Genomic DNA, 12940 nt, shown 5'->3' on the forward strand with positions numbered 1-12940 from the left:
CGAATCACGTTGTGACGACTTTTAAGGTAGCCGCTCGATTCTGATGGATTTTCTGCTATAAAAGGTGAGAAACGATTTCTAAGAAGAAATGGGATCGCCTCTCGAACGATCGAAGGACTGGTTGTTCGTCCTACGCAGAAAATATAGAAAGCTCAGTGTTCTGGAAATCAAAAAGAGCGACGACAGGAGTTCGTAGGTAGAAGAAAACACGAGGTTCTCGCATGGATGATCGCTATTGTCGGAGGATGGATCGATGAAAGAAGCAGTTCATTATGACATTTAACCACGAAGGGAATATCTGACGAGAAGCTAATCAGGTCAATCAGTCCTTAATTAATGTTTAACGAGGAACACCGAAAAGTTCTTAGTTCGGGATCTTCGTTAGCAGACGTATTTCGTCCCTCGTTAATGGGTCCGGAGTTATTCTCGCAATTTCAAATTATCCGAGCCCTTGAAACAGGATCCTTTAAGCTGAAACTGGAGGAAATAAAATTTCTTTGTATACTTTATAATTATTTTACTATTTTAATTAACTGGCCAAGATTTTCGATGAAAACGATATCAAACGTGACTAACGATAAATCAGAATGAATTTTCAGCTTCCACGATGATCGATGGATGTCGTGTTTTTGGTTTTTCGGTACACAACGCGAGCATCGACTCTGTTAGAATTATCCCTTTTCGTAAAATTATCGCGTGTTTTCGTATCTCGTATTCTACTATTCTTCGCTATTCTTCTATTGGGTTGGCAACTAAGTGATTACGGATTTTGTTATTAGGTCGTAATAACAAAATTTTTAACAGCAATGACAAAGTCCGCAATCACTTAGTTGCCAACTCAATACTATTGCTTTATATCCAAATTTCTGATCGATCTATTGTTTGCTGGTAACGCTGTTCGTACGAAACGAGGAGCTCCAATCTTTCTCTCGTCGCGTCTTAAAATGTCTGACTCTCATCTCCGATATAATAGCGTAAAAGCGATCGAATCGAGAAGAGGCAACAATCGGCAATACTTGGAACACTGCCTTGCATCTGTCGCTAATAATTTTCCCTTAACAAGGACGCGTATCGGACAAAAATTTCGAGAACGACGACGGTCGAGTGCTTGTCTAAGTTCGGAACTCTTGTAGCTCTATCGTTCACCGAAAACGACAAAAAATTCGATTTCCAAAGTTTCCTTAGTGACGACCACTTTCGACGACTTGGCCGTGGAAAGCAGTAATTAGGGAGAATCTCGGAGAAACGAAGTCAGCAAAAACTTGGCCGACACTCCGAAGCGAAAGATAATCTTTCTCGACGATCTTCCGTTAAACGGAAACAGACCGCGGAATTAATTAGATCGCGGCAACTCGAGGCGCACAGCTAAAGGATCCAATGGCGATTTAAATACCGTTGGAACTTATTACCGCGAGTCGACGATGGAAACGCGGCAAAAGTGTCCGTGAGATTACGACCGAAAGGGAAAACGAGAAAAACGTTGGTTCGCGATTGCGATCTATCCACGGGCATCGGTTCGTTCTTTCTGAATCGATGATCATCATTCATTAGTCGGGCAGCCCGTTGTTCTCCCACTCATAAATCTTCGAGTTCCCATCTATCACCGTGATAGATCCCCCTTGCGTCCCCGATGCCCTCTCCACTCTAGACGGTACGCGTCCACTAATCGTTTTTCGACGAAGGTCTCGATACAAAAACGGCGAGAGGCGGTTCGCGGTAACGTAACATCGCAACCATCGGAGAAACGATTTAATCGTCGTTGGAAAATTTACGGTCGTATCGCGTTTAGAGGTTCGACGAAAAAAGTATTCCCTCGATTGGGTGATGATTTCGTGAATCGAAGCATCGTCTTCTTAGAGTTTTTGGTAAACGAGCGATAGCGGGACTAATCGGACTGGTTCCATAGGTTCGCCGAGGTATCGCCGCGGAATCGAAGGCATACTGGACGGTAGCTGGTTCGTAAATAGAGGAGAAAAACGGATAGTTTCGGCAAGAGCATCGATAACCGCCGTAGGGGTATCATTCCCATTGCTGGGAAACATCGCGAGAGGGTGGTGGCCGAGCGTGTGTACGTAAAGGAGAGAGACGGAGAAACAAGGTGGGGTGAGGAGACTGCAACACGAAGGGATGGAGCGAGAGACGGAGAGACGAAGAGATGAAGAGACGGAGAGACGAAGAAAGAGAAAGAGGGAGGTGAGAGCAAGTTAGCGAGAGCAAGCTAGCGAGAGCGGATAGAGCAGCGGTAGCGCGAGAGGCGATGGCGGGAGGGCGAAGGGCGGTTAGCACACTCGGTCGATCTCTCGTGGTTGCCAAGCGACGAACATCCACCACCAGGGTTCCCAACTACCCCTGGAACATCCTGAAAACCGGCTGGCTGCGCTGGCGCCACCTGGCTCGCCGGAATACGCGCCACCCCCGTCCCCGCCCGCGGGCTGACAGTCGCGCGATGCACTCCACGCTGGCTGGATCTCGCTTCGGAGCTGCCGGTCCTCCTATTCGCGCCGCCGATGCGCTTTTCGCCAGCGAAATCGCTCGTCTGGCCGCGAACCAGTCGCACGGACGCGAACCGCCGCATCCGCTACCCTTCGACCACCTCCCTCCTAGAGGATTCTTTCGGGAGGAGAGGACCACCATCGTCATCGGCTGGCCGCCATCTTGCTAGTGCATCTTGCTGCGGGCAACCCCGAATAGTAGCGGCAACGCGCGTACAAACGTTCGCCGGGCACGAGAACACGGAACGACACCGAACGTCGATCGGCAGCAGGGGATGGGGGAGCGGGCAGTTTCCGGTCTTGTTTTCGGCAACGGCCGGCACCGCTGGTGAGACGGTGCGATAACCCGCCGGCCAGACCACGGGGTTTATCGTCGTTCGCGCTCTTACAGCCCAGGGGTCGTTGAACGTGGGGTAAGTGTCGGCAAGCAGCGACGTTCGCGTTCACCGGCACGTGCTTTCCCAGCGTTGCGCGATCGAGTACCGTTGCTCCTCCCGTCGTTTCCATCGCCACCCTGTTTTCCCAAACCTTCGCTACTTTCTCGCCTCTCCCTTTTCACATTCTCGCACCATTCCTCCGCCTCCTCTTATTCGCGCCCGCTCTCTCGTGACTTGTTTTGAACCAAGAGGGTGCACCGGCAACCCGCCCTCTCGGGCCACCCTTCCACACCCTACCCTCTCACGCTTTCGGTCTCCAGATTTATTTGTTTGGAAAGCGTCGCGCTCGTTGTACGCAGTTACGAAGGAGAATGGCTGCACGACCGAGGACGACGAACTTTCCGCGATCCCGCTTCGCTTATGGCTATTGTCGCGCACGTAACATCCATCGGAATTCCTCGGTCGGAGAATTTCCGCTATTTCTCATCGACCTCGAAGATCATTGCCGCGAAATACCGCACGTGCGTCTCCCTTGGGAAACTTGAAATCGCGAAACCGCGTTCTCCTTTTCCATCGGACTCTCCAAGTAACTCTGAATAAGGGGATCGATGCGAAACTCGGAGAACTCGAGAAACTCCGCATTCCTCGCTGAAGACCAAGCTTGTCTCGATCTAACCGTCCATGTTATACGCGTTTGTTAGCTTCTTTCGCGGAATGTGGGCCACGATGTTGCACGAATACGTTTATCGGATCTGGCTGCGTGTTCAACGTGTATTAACGCGTCCGTAACGCGCCCCGATAGCGAGTAACGAGCTCTACATTTCTCCATTTAATGCTGCGACGCGTCGTCCGGTTACCAGTGTCCCACGAGTTCGCCCCGTTACGAGAGGGAAACGAATATTGCGCAGTACGAGCTTACCCGCCAGCGGAGAATAGATTGCTCGTCGTCTCGATATCCCGACCGTTAGAGAAACGGCTATTTATAAATTTTGTGAATGGACGTCGTGCGATCTTGTCGACTCCCGATACTTGCCGACCTTCGACTTTCGACCTTGCCTCCCCTTTAACCTTTCGAAAGGTCTGATTCGATTATTTAGCGCTATTCTTCGCACCCCTGTGCTTCACCACCACTCGTTACGTAGCTTCTATAGAAGTCGTTTCGCGGTCTACCGATGGCGTTCGATTCTGTAACATCTCACAGGTCGAAAAACCAATCCTTTTAACCGATATTGTCTCTTTTATCGTGGCAGTGATATATTGAAAGTGCTACACACCTGACCCCATTTTGCGTTCTTCTGTTACTTTAATTTTCATGGTCCGCGATCTGGCATATAGGTATTATTACCTGGATGCTGTCGAACATGTTTGTGCAATTTCATCGGGAACAAGAGTAGTTTGCAAGAGTTGCTGTACTCTGTACTGATATTTATAAATACGTGTATTAACAATGGATGAATGTTGTTAAAATATACGAACTAACGAGAAGCTAATAATAAAAAACGATGCTTACAATCTTTTCGCGGAATCAACGGATATGTACCGTATGAAATGTAAATTGTTTATTTACAATCTTCTAAACAGTACATTAAAATTAAATACACAATTCGTCGAGATGATAACAGCTTTTGCATATTATTCCTACAATTAATCGCGATTAACAGTTCGTATAAATTATTAATCTCCACGATTATCCTTCGTCCTATTTCATTCGTCGCTCTTTCATTTATACGGACCATCGTTTTCGTAGACATTCACTAATCGTGTACGATTGCCTCGGATAAGAGCAGAAGCTACAATTAGTCTAAGGAATTTTACTCGACATACATTTCATGTATTTGTAACAACGTAGAAATACCCAAACGCTTAAGAACTTCAGCGTACATCGATACTCGCGTTGAAGTGACAAAAACCATCTTCCGCGAACAGCCTCCAATCGGTTAACAAGTTAAAGAAGTATCAAGTCGGACTAAAAACGTTCTCTCGTCAAAGTTCCCAAAATTCGATCGCAAAACGAATCGAACTTTATTCTCGGTAGAGCGTTGGTTTATCCAAAGTCATTGTGTCGCGAATTCCACGAAGAGACAAGTTCGGTGCTTGGAGGCGACTCGGGACGAGGGAGCTTTCGAAAAGTCATGTGCATCTAACCGGAGGAACAGCCCGAAACGACGAGTTCCCTGAAGGGCTGATGCGCTCCCTTGAAGGAAAGTTGCCGGCGGTCCGAAACGAAAGGCGGCACCCAGGGATAGGGTGGTACGTGTTATTCTTCCACCCGCCCCCCTTTCGTAACGTCGTCGCCAACGATGCGGAGCTTCTTTTTTGCTTCGAACGTTCTTCCCTTCTGGTGTCACCCCTCGGCGTTCACACGACGTCGGCGATCGTTACACGTGTGTTACACTCGTCGTCGTATCAAGACTCTATCCTCCCTCCCTCTCTCTCTCTCTCTCTCTCTCTCTGTCTGTCTTTGCGGCTCTTCACCGAGGGAACTTCCTCTTTATATACCTTGTGTACCTTGCATCCATTCCCGTACTGACACGACGCCTCTCTGTTTTATTTTTCTCTGGTTGGCCGGAAGCGGGCCGGTCCGTTTTCATCAGCGAAATCATTTTGATAGCCGACGCTGATCGAACGCGATGAACGCGGGAACCAGCTGGTAATTGTTTGATTGAACGATCGAGGGGATCGGACGGCACCGCTTGATCCTGTTTCGCGAGCAATTTTTATCGGTATATCGGTTCGAGGGGAAACGCGGACTCCCTGTCGAATTATATTAGGGTGCTGCGTAAGTTCTATCCAGAGTACATTCACAAATTCGATTTCCAACCTTCGTCTATCATCGCCTGTGAGAATATTCGAACATTTATTGCAGAGACATTTTATTATACTGTCGCCGTTATTATTCTCTCTCTTCTCCCTTTTTCTGCCTCTTTGCTTTTCTCGAGACGTTTTCTTACTTACGGTAAATACGAGAATTTATCATCAAGTTCGTGGGTTTCCTTTTTCTATTCTCGTACGCTGATGTACGTCTATGATAGTATCTCTATTATGCGTAGGTTGTTACGCAGATTCTATTTTTATTGTTATTTAATATCATACCGTGTCTGTTGTACAAAACTTTTTAAAGAGATTTCTGATAAGTCTATGACAAATATACTGCCGTTCGGAAGTATCCGAACGCTTGCTTATCTTTGATGGGACATAATTCAATAACCAATAATGAGTACATGAAAGTAATTTACGTACAGAGCAACGTCATCCTTGGTAGACCGATCCTTTGGTATTTCGAGCCGCGTCGAGCGGTTACGCTATCGGTTGCTTCATTGTTTCCGTAATTATAGAGAATGATTTACATCTGGCACGATCGATACAACTGGGACGAACAACAAAACGCTTGGAACAATGCAGCGCTGGCTGGTCTACGAGCGTAATGTTTTATACACGTCGGTAATTGCAACCCAGCCAGTGATGTTACGTACACGCAGCATATGTCATCATTATTGTTCTCCGGATATACACTACCGTTCGAAAGTATCCGAACATTTACCAACATGCATTTTAACTGAGAATTTCCGACCAAGTCGAACTGCAGTGATTTCGTTCTTTATAATCGACGTAGATACGTAGCTACGCCTTCGTTCGTATGTTAGGACACTACCAAATATGAGATAAATTTTAACGCTAATAGTTATATACGTAGGACGTGAATGTTTATGCGTTTATAGAGAACTTAAAAATACGAAAATGTATAAAATAAATAAAATGTGTAAGCAGCGATATTTAGATGGTAAATGCTAATGATAGTAATACACATATATAGTAAACGGTGAAGCATATGACTGGTATATCTGTTAATAGGTAATTTAAATGTAGAGTCTTCCAACTTCATAGCAAGCTAGCAAGCGCTGTTTGTATTTGTTAATGGGTCATTAATATATGTATATATACACTTTGGTCATATGTAAATATATGTTCATACATGTATAGTAGAAATATGTACTACAAATCAATTAGGTAATGGATGTAGTTACGGAAAAAACCGAGCTTCGATTAATATTAATTAATTATCGAATATAAGAGGGGCCGTCGTTATTCGTACGTTTTAATTAAATTCAGTTTTGTTGCTACAAATTCATCAAATTATTCAGATCCTTATGAAGTTTATACGTATAATAAAACCTCGAATTGCACATTTTTCTGTACACTCCACTGCCCCTATATTTTATCCGACAGCCTTTTCGATTCACGTTCGTCAAAAATATTTCCCCAAGTTATTCTATAAAAATGCACGAATTTAATTGCGCTACGATCCTTGAATTTTCGTATTTCAATCTTGTTTCCGTTTTAACAAACAAAATAGATTTATGTAACACGCGAGGAAGATTTAACGTATTAAAACGAGAAATCACGAATGCGTAGTTGGCAAGAATTTTTTATTATTTTACTCGATCTCCTGAGGTACTTTTTGACGTTGGAAAAATACAATTAAACCCGCTCGTCGTTCCATTCTTCAGATTTTCAGAAAGGCAACGAAAGCAGGTCTTACGCTTTTCCAGCATTATCCACAAACCGCCGCCGCCAGGATATTCAAAGAACGTAGCTGTGGAACCCTTCTCTAGTAGAATAGAAATTTGGAGATTCGAGGGTCGAGCCATCTGAGAAGACGCGTGGCGCCGAGAAATTCGTTTATTCCGCGTCCGTGCATACACATGACCACGGAGCTTGGCTCCGACGAGATTGACTCCGAGTTGAGATACCAGAAGCTCCGTCGTAGCTGTTCTTTCGACTTTGACTCTCGCTTTTCCGTGATCTGCATATTTTGTCTCTTACCAGTGTCTCGTCCGGTATTTCGCCAAGCTCTCTCATCCTAACGAGATTTTTCTTATTCCCATCATGGCGGGGATAAAAACTCGTGACATCTGGAGATATCGACGTACCAAATGATAGATTTTTCTAGTCGTGCCGGGACTACTCCTTCCTCGATTTCAACGGATGTTCGAGACTTGAATTTCCAAGTTAGAAACCGTCTGTTTATCAGAGTACCGATCATAGCGGGCATCGTAGTCGACATTACGTGGAAATATTCGTACGTGTTACGAATATACGCGATAGAAATTTTGTTAGAAGCCGCCCGTATATCGTAAAAATCAAACATTAACATTATGGATAACTATCGATGCCATACGAGGGTCAACCTACCGACGCACGATACACGAAAGGTGTACATAAAACGTTGTATTTATTATAGCTAGCCTACGATTATTTATGTTAACTCATATTTTTATAGACTCAATTAAAAAAAAAATATGACGAATAAAAAATCGCTTCTATTTAATATTGTAAAGAATACTATACTTTATTCGTGTACTTTTACATCTTCAAGTTACACAAATAAATGTAGAAAAATTCCTACTCGTAATTATGATCAGTCGTGTTTAGAACGTTAGTTTCTGAATATTTTTAGAACGCGTTACTTTCGTGTAATCTGTTGTTATGTAAAGTTAATCTGTTGCGCAACGGGATTATTCGACTTTTAAACGGTTAAGAATCCAACATTTTCTCGAGCGATCGCACAGAGGAGGAACGCTGGTCGGGGGTTAGAGAGTCGGAGGTGCACGGTCGCGACCAGGAGAATGTCATGGTCGTACTTTAACTCCTGGCCGTCCTTCGGAGTTCCTCCCCTTCGTAGTCGGATATGGTTCCATAGGTAACCTTGGATTTTTTTAATTATCATTGAATCACCGTTAAACACGACACTGTTAGGTGACTCTGAAATTAAGGTACGGCCACTTAAAAGCAAACCCGTAAAGCGACGCCCACGCAGCGGGTACCTGCTATATGCACTTACGCGCGTGCAGGGGCGGATCGAGCGATGTTCGTTCGAACTTTAAAGTCGACGTATTACGAATTTCTCTCTTTTGTCTCTGAACGTCGCGTCGTTCCAATACCCTTTAAACACTCGAAGCATCAAGGTGAAAAAAATGTTCTCTTTCTAAAGATATACTCTCTAAATAGAAAGCCTGGAGGGAAAAATCAAAAGGCTTCGGTTCTCGCAGCTGTTCCATTTACCTTTCATGGGCGTTTATCCCCTTCCTCTTCTTCTTCTTCTTCTTCTCCTCTTTCTTCTTCTTCTTCTTCGAATGGGTTCAAACTTCCGATAGTCGGTTCAATGGCGAACACGTCGAGCGCTAATTGTTGCCCCCAGCGTCACGAAAGTCGCCGGTATTTCGCGTGCCGCTTCTCCATCCTCCTTGGTCGATTGGAAGGAAGAAAAGGTCGATCGGCTCGTCGTCTGGCGGAGAGGAGATACGGCCCTGAATGCGCTGCACACAGGGTGGCCAGACAGAAAAATGGCAAAAGCACTCCCCACCGATGACTGCCGCGAATAAGGGCCACATAAAGACGGGTCGTAAAACTATGATTTACGGCTTGTCATTGATGCGTTTGCTGTCCGTCCATCCGTACGATCCTTCTCCCTCGGTTCATCATCGTCTCCCTTCGTGTTCCCTCTTATTATTTTTCTTGTATCTCGTCGTTCCTTTTGTTCCTCGTCTGCGTCTCCTGCGAGAGGATAGCCCGTTCGAGAGGCGATAATCGATTAGCCGGTTGGAAAAAGCGGTAGCGTATCAGTATCGTTCTGACTAGCGTACGATATATGTAATAAAATATCACTAGAGGAGGGGAAAAAATGAAAGGGAGAAGCTGTGTGTATTGTGGGAAAGCAGGAATTATCGTAGCAACGTATTGCCTTTGTATAGTCTTCTTAAAATATACACCGGGGTTCATAAGTCACGGACCATTTATTAATCTTAAACGTAACTCTTGTTTAAATAGATCAAATCTTCCATTTCTTTCTTTTTATTTCTTCTTCTTCTTTCTATTTTTTTCTTTTTTTTTTTTGCACGAAAGCAGTTTTAAAATTCGACGCGTTATTAATCGATCTCGTATTAGCAAAATCGCCATTAAGCGCTTGAAAACGTCATTGTAAATCAGAGTAACGATTTAAATGTCCCATGACTTGTGAACAATAGCGTAGATCAAGACGTTCGTTCCTTTCTCTTTGTACTCTCATCTCTTATTCCCCGTAATAATTCCTCCAGAAACAAATCGTCGTATTTTACATTTGTCTTATTGCAAACCATATCAACGTAATTATTAACCCTGAGGATCACGTGACATTAGCAAGAAACGAAGCGGATTTACGTCCCCCTCTTAGGTCTTCGTTCTTTTTCGTACCGTTGGCTGGCCGCAGCCTCGGCACTTTCGAGTGGGGGAGAACCAGGAGACTGGAAGAAGAAAATCCCTTCGTCAGTGGAATATTAACGCCTAAGGATAAGTGTTTTTCTGGTCGGGCGCGAAGGATGCGACCTTGCGGCGTTTCCACTTCGTCTTGGCTTCGTTGGCTATTGTCCTCGAAGCGTAAGCATTGTGTATACGATGCGGTCAGTGGGTTATTTAAAGTTTTAACGCAGCCCAGCCTGCCGGCAACATGCTTACGTTTAATGGCGTCTGCGGTTTCCCATCAAACTTCTGCCCCGTACCACCTGACATATCGCGCTCGCTCTCTTCCAATCCGCAAACACCGTACTGTCGCCTATCTTGGAACTCCACCGTTCTTACGAAAATTTGTCGTCGTTTGAACGGAAGAAGACAGGGATCGCTAAATCCTAAAGAAATTCTTCAACGAATTGAACGATCAAAAAATATTAACTGTTAAATGTTCCGATTACAAATAACCATGATAAACGGTGAACGTTTGCTTGGTTATTGATAACCGGTATCAGCGCCGGAAACCGTATTTGTTTACCGCAATAATCATTATCGATGAGGGAATTTTTGTCGATCGTGAATTTCCATTATCGATGATAACATCTTTTTCTTTTGTTTCCGATAATTCCGTCATCGATAACGATTATCGGAAAGCAACAAAATGTTGATCATTTATAACGGTTATTCCGTATCAAAATCATTTAAACCGGCCCACTAATTCTTCTACTATAATCTTTTTAATTAGTACCATAATGTAACTTTCGAAGAATTACCGGTGCTAAACTGATACTCGTGAAACAAGCACGCGAGAAATTGGCAAATCGAATAATAGCAGTCGCGTGGAACGATCGGTTACCGGCGAAACAGCCAGCCACGAGTGTTAATCTTGTTCGCGGGAGGTTGACGATGATACACGCAACGGCTGTACCTGGACGTTTATGCTTGTTGGAAAGTTCGAAGTGAAAGTGGCCGAGCCGCGTTGCTCGTTAGCGCGTAAGTTATTAGCTGACCGATAGTTAACCCCCGAGATCGAAGGTCGAATTGTAAAACGGCCAGCCGTGTTATCGCGTCGATGCCGAAGAAACGCGTGAAAACGCGCGAGCAACGCGAACGCCCATCCTTTCTGCGTAATCGATTCGACGCGTGTATCCCGTCGAATCTCTTTAATAAAGAATTCTGCCGAGCTTCGCAAGATTCTTCGTCGAGGATCGAGGAAATGAAATTTCCGCAAAAATGTTACGGAGTCGACCGAGCGAACGAGCAGAGTATCAACGGCCACGGATCGCGAGATATAAAAGGCTTTTACGATGTTTAAAAAATCGTCGCGGCATCTCGGCGCCGTTTCTTTATTTCTATCGCAGTAATCTTATCCGCCTTTACCGTTACTCGATGTAGTCATAAAGAACGGACCCTCGCCGTTTTAATTTCTTCATCTGCTTTTTCCTTATTTCTACCTGCCTCTCTTGCTGCTTCCTTGAGATGTCTCTTCGATTAAACGGACGGCATGGCGATTTCGCGATATCCCACGGTAACGGCACAATCGGGTCGATTAATGCTGGAAAAGAAGCAAAAAGAAAAACTGGTCGCAGTAAAGAACGAGGTAGTGAACTCGAGTCTTTTTTTCTGTTTCAGATGTGAACCTGTGAAGGTGGAATCCTCGAGAAGCGCGAGGTCCTCGCAATGGAGGCGGGACCGAAGCAACAGCAACAACAGCAGCAGTCGCAACAGCAGCAACAACAACAGCAGCAGCAGCAGCAACAGCAACAGCAAAATTCGTCAGCTGCTGGCACGGGACAAACGTCGAGCCAGGCCACGAGTCCGCAAGGCAGCCAGACTCAAGGCCAAACTCAAGGTCAACAGAATCAAGATGCGGCTGCAGTCGCAGCTGCCACTGCGGAGGCCGGTCCGGTGGAGGAGGGAGTGCTTCTCGCCAGGGTGCACGTCCCGGAACTTTACGTCAGCAAGTGTCTTCAGTTCCCGAGGGATCAGCTCGTCTGGGACGTGAAGCAGCAATGCCTGGCATCCTTGCCCAAGGTAAGACGATATTCTCTGCCTCCGCGTTGTCCGATTCTCTCTTCCGAGTGACTGACTACCTCTCTCACGCGAGAATCCATTAGCGAAGATCCTTGAAGACGAACTGGAAGAGTCGGGACCCCGACGGATATCGTGTAGCTTTCTGCGATTCGTTCGCGTCGATCGGTCAATTAACGGTCTCAAATTGCATTATCCTCGCCACTCATGGCGCCAAGGCATTAATCGCGAGTCATCAGGAGCCGTTGGCGTTCCGTTAAAAATCATAATCGTCCTTGTACTTGTCGATGATCGCGGGGTTGAACGCGTTTACCATCCATTACCGTCGATCTCTATCGAGCGCGGCTCGTTGCATCGTACGGCGTTGAATCGTCGGTTGTACGTGAGATCGCGAGCTCCCCCGCTCTATCAAGAACTCGGTGTCGGGTGGTTTTTCTCGAAAAAAGAAGAAGAAAAGAAAAGAAAGTACGCACTGCGTTACGGACCGCAGACTGCTACTTTGTATGTTGATCTCGGTAAATTGCAGGGGACTCTCGAGCGGTCGCGTCGTGGTGTATTCGAGCGAGAGTTCTTCGGGCAAGACTGGACCGGGCTTCCTGACTCTTCTCTCTCTTTTTTCATTGGTAGTCGTAGCCGGAGCCCTCGGAAAGTCACGAAGCACACGCAGGATTAAGAGATCTCGAGGGGATCGCTACCGTGCGCCCCTCGAACGTCTCACTTTATTTATCGAGATATTCGTTGCTCGGGAACGAGTAACGATGCACCATCCGGGCAAAT

At 45.7% G+C, this 12940-nt stretch overlaps 1 protein-coding gene across 5 annotated transcripts in view; it reads left to right on the forward strand.

Annotated features, from left to right (window-relative positions):
* The window catches only part of Prosap (SH3 and multiple ankyrin repeat domains prosap), a 180535-nt gene that overhangs the window by 120213 nt on the left and 47382 nt on the right, over positions 1–12940 (forward strand). For all 5 annotated transcript variants that reach the window (XM_069115374.1, XM_069115375.1, XM_069115376.1 and 2 more), the window contains exon 3: positions 11765–12166. In XM_069115374.1, the coding sequence (XP_068971475.1) occupies positions 11813–12166 (354 nt within the window). In that variant the 5' untranslated portion in view covers positions 11765–11812. The remainder of the gene's footprint in view (positions 1–11764; positions 12167–12940) is intronic.

The sequence above is a fragment of the Bombus flavifrons genome, chromosome 6 (genome assembly GCF_040668555.2).
Source record: "Bombus flavifrons isolate JBK064 chromosome 6, iyBomFlav1_principal, whole genome shotgun sequence".
Taxonomy (NCBI): domain Eukaryota; kingdom Metazoa; phylum Arthropoda; class Insecta; order Hymenoptera; family Apidae; genus Bombus; species Bombus flavifrons.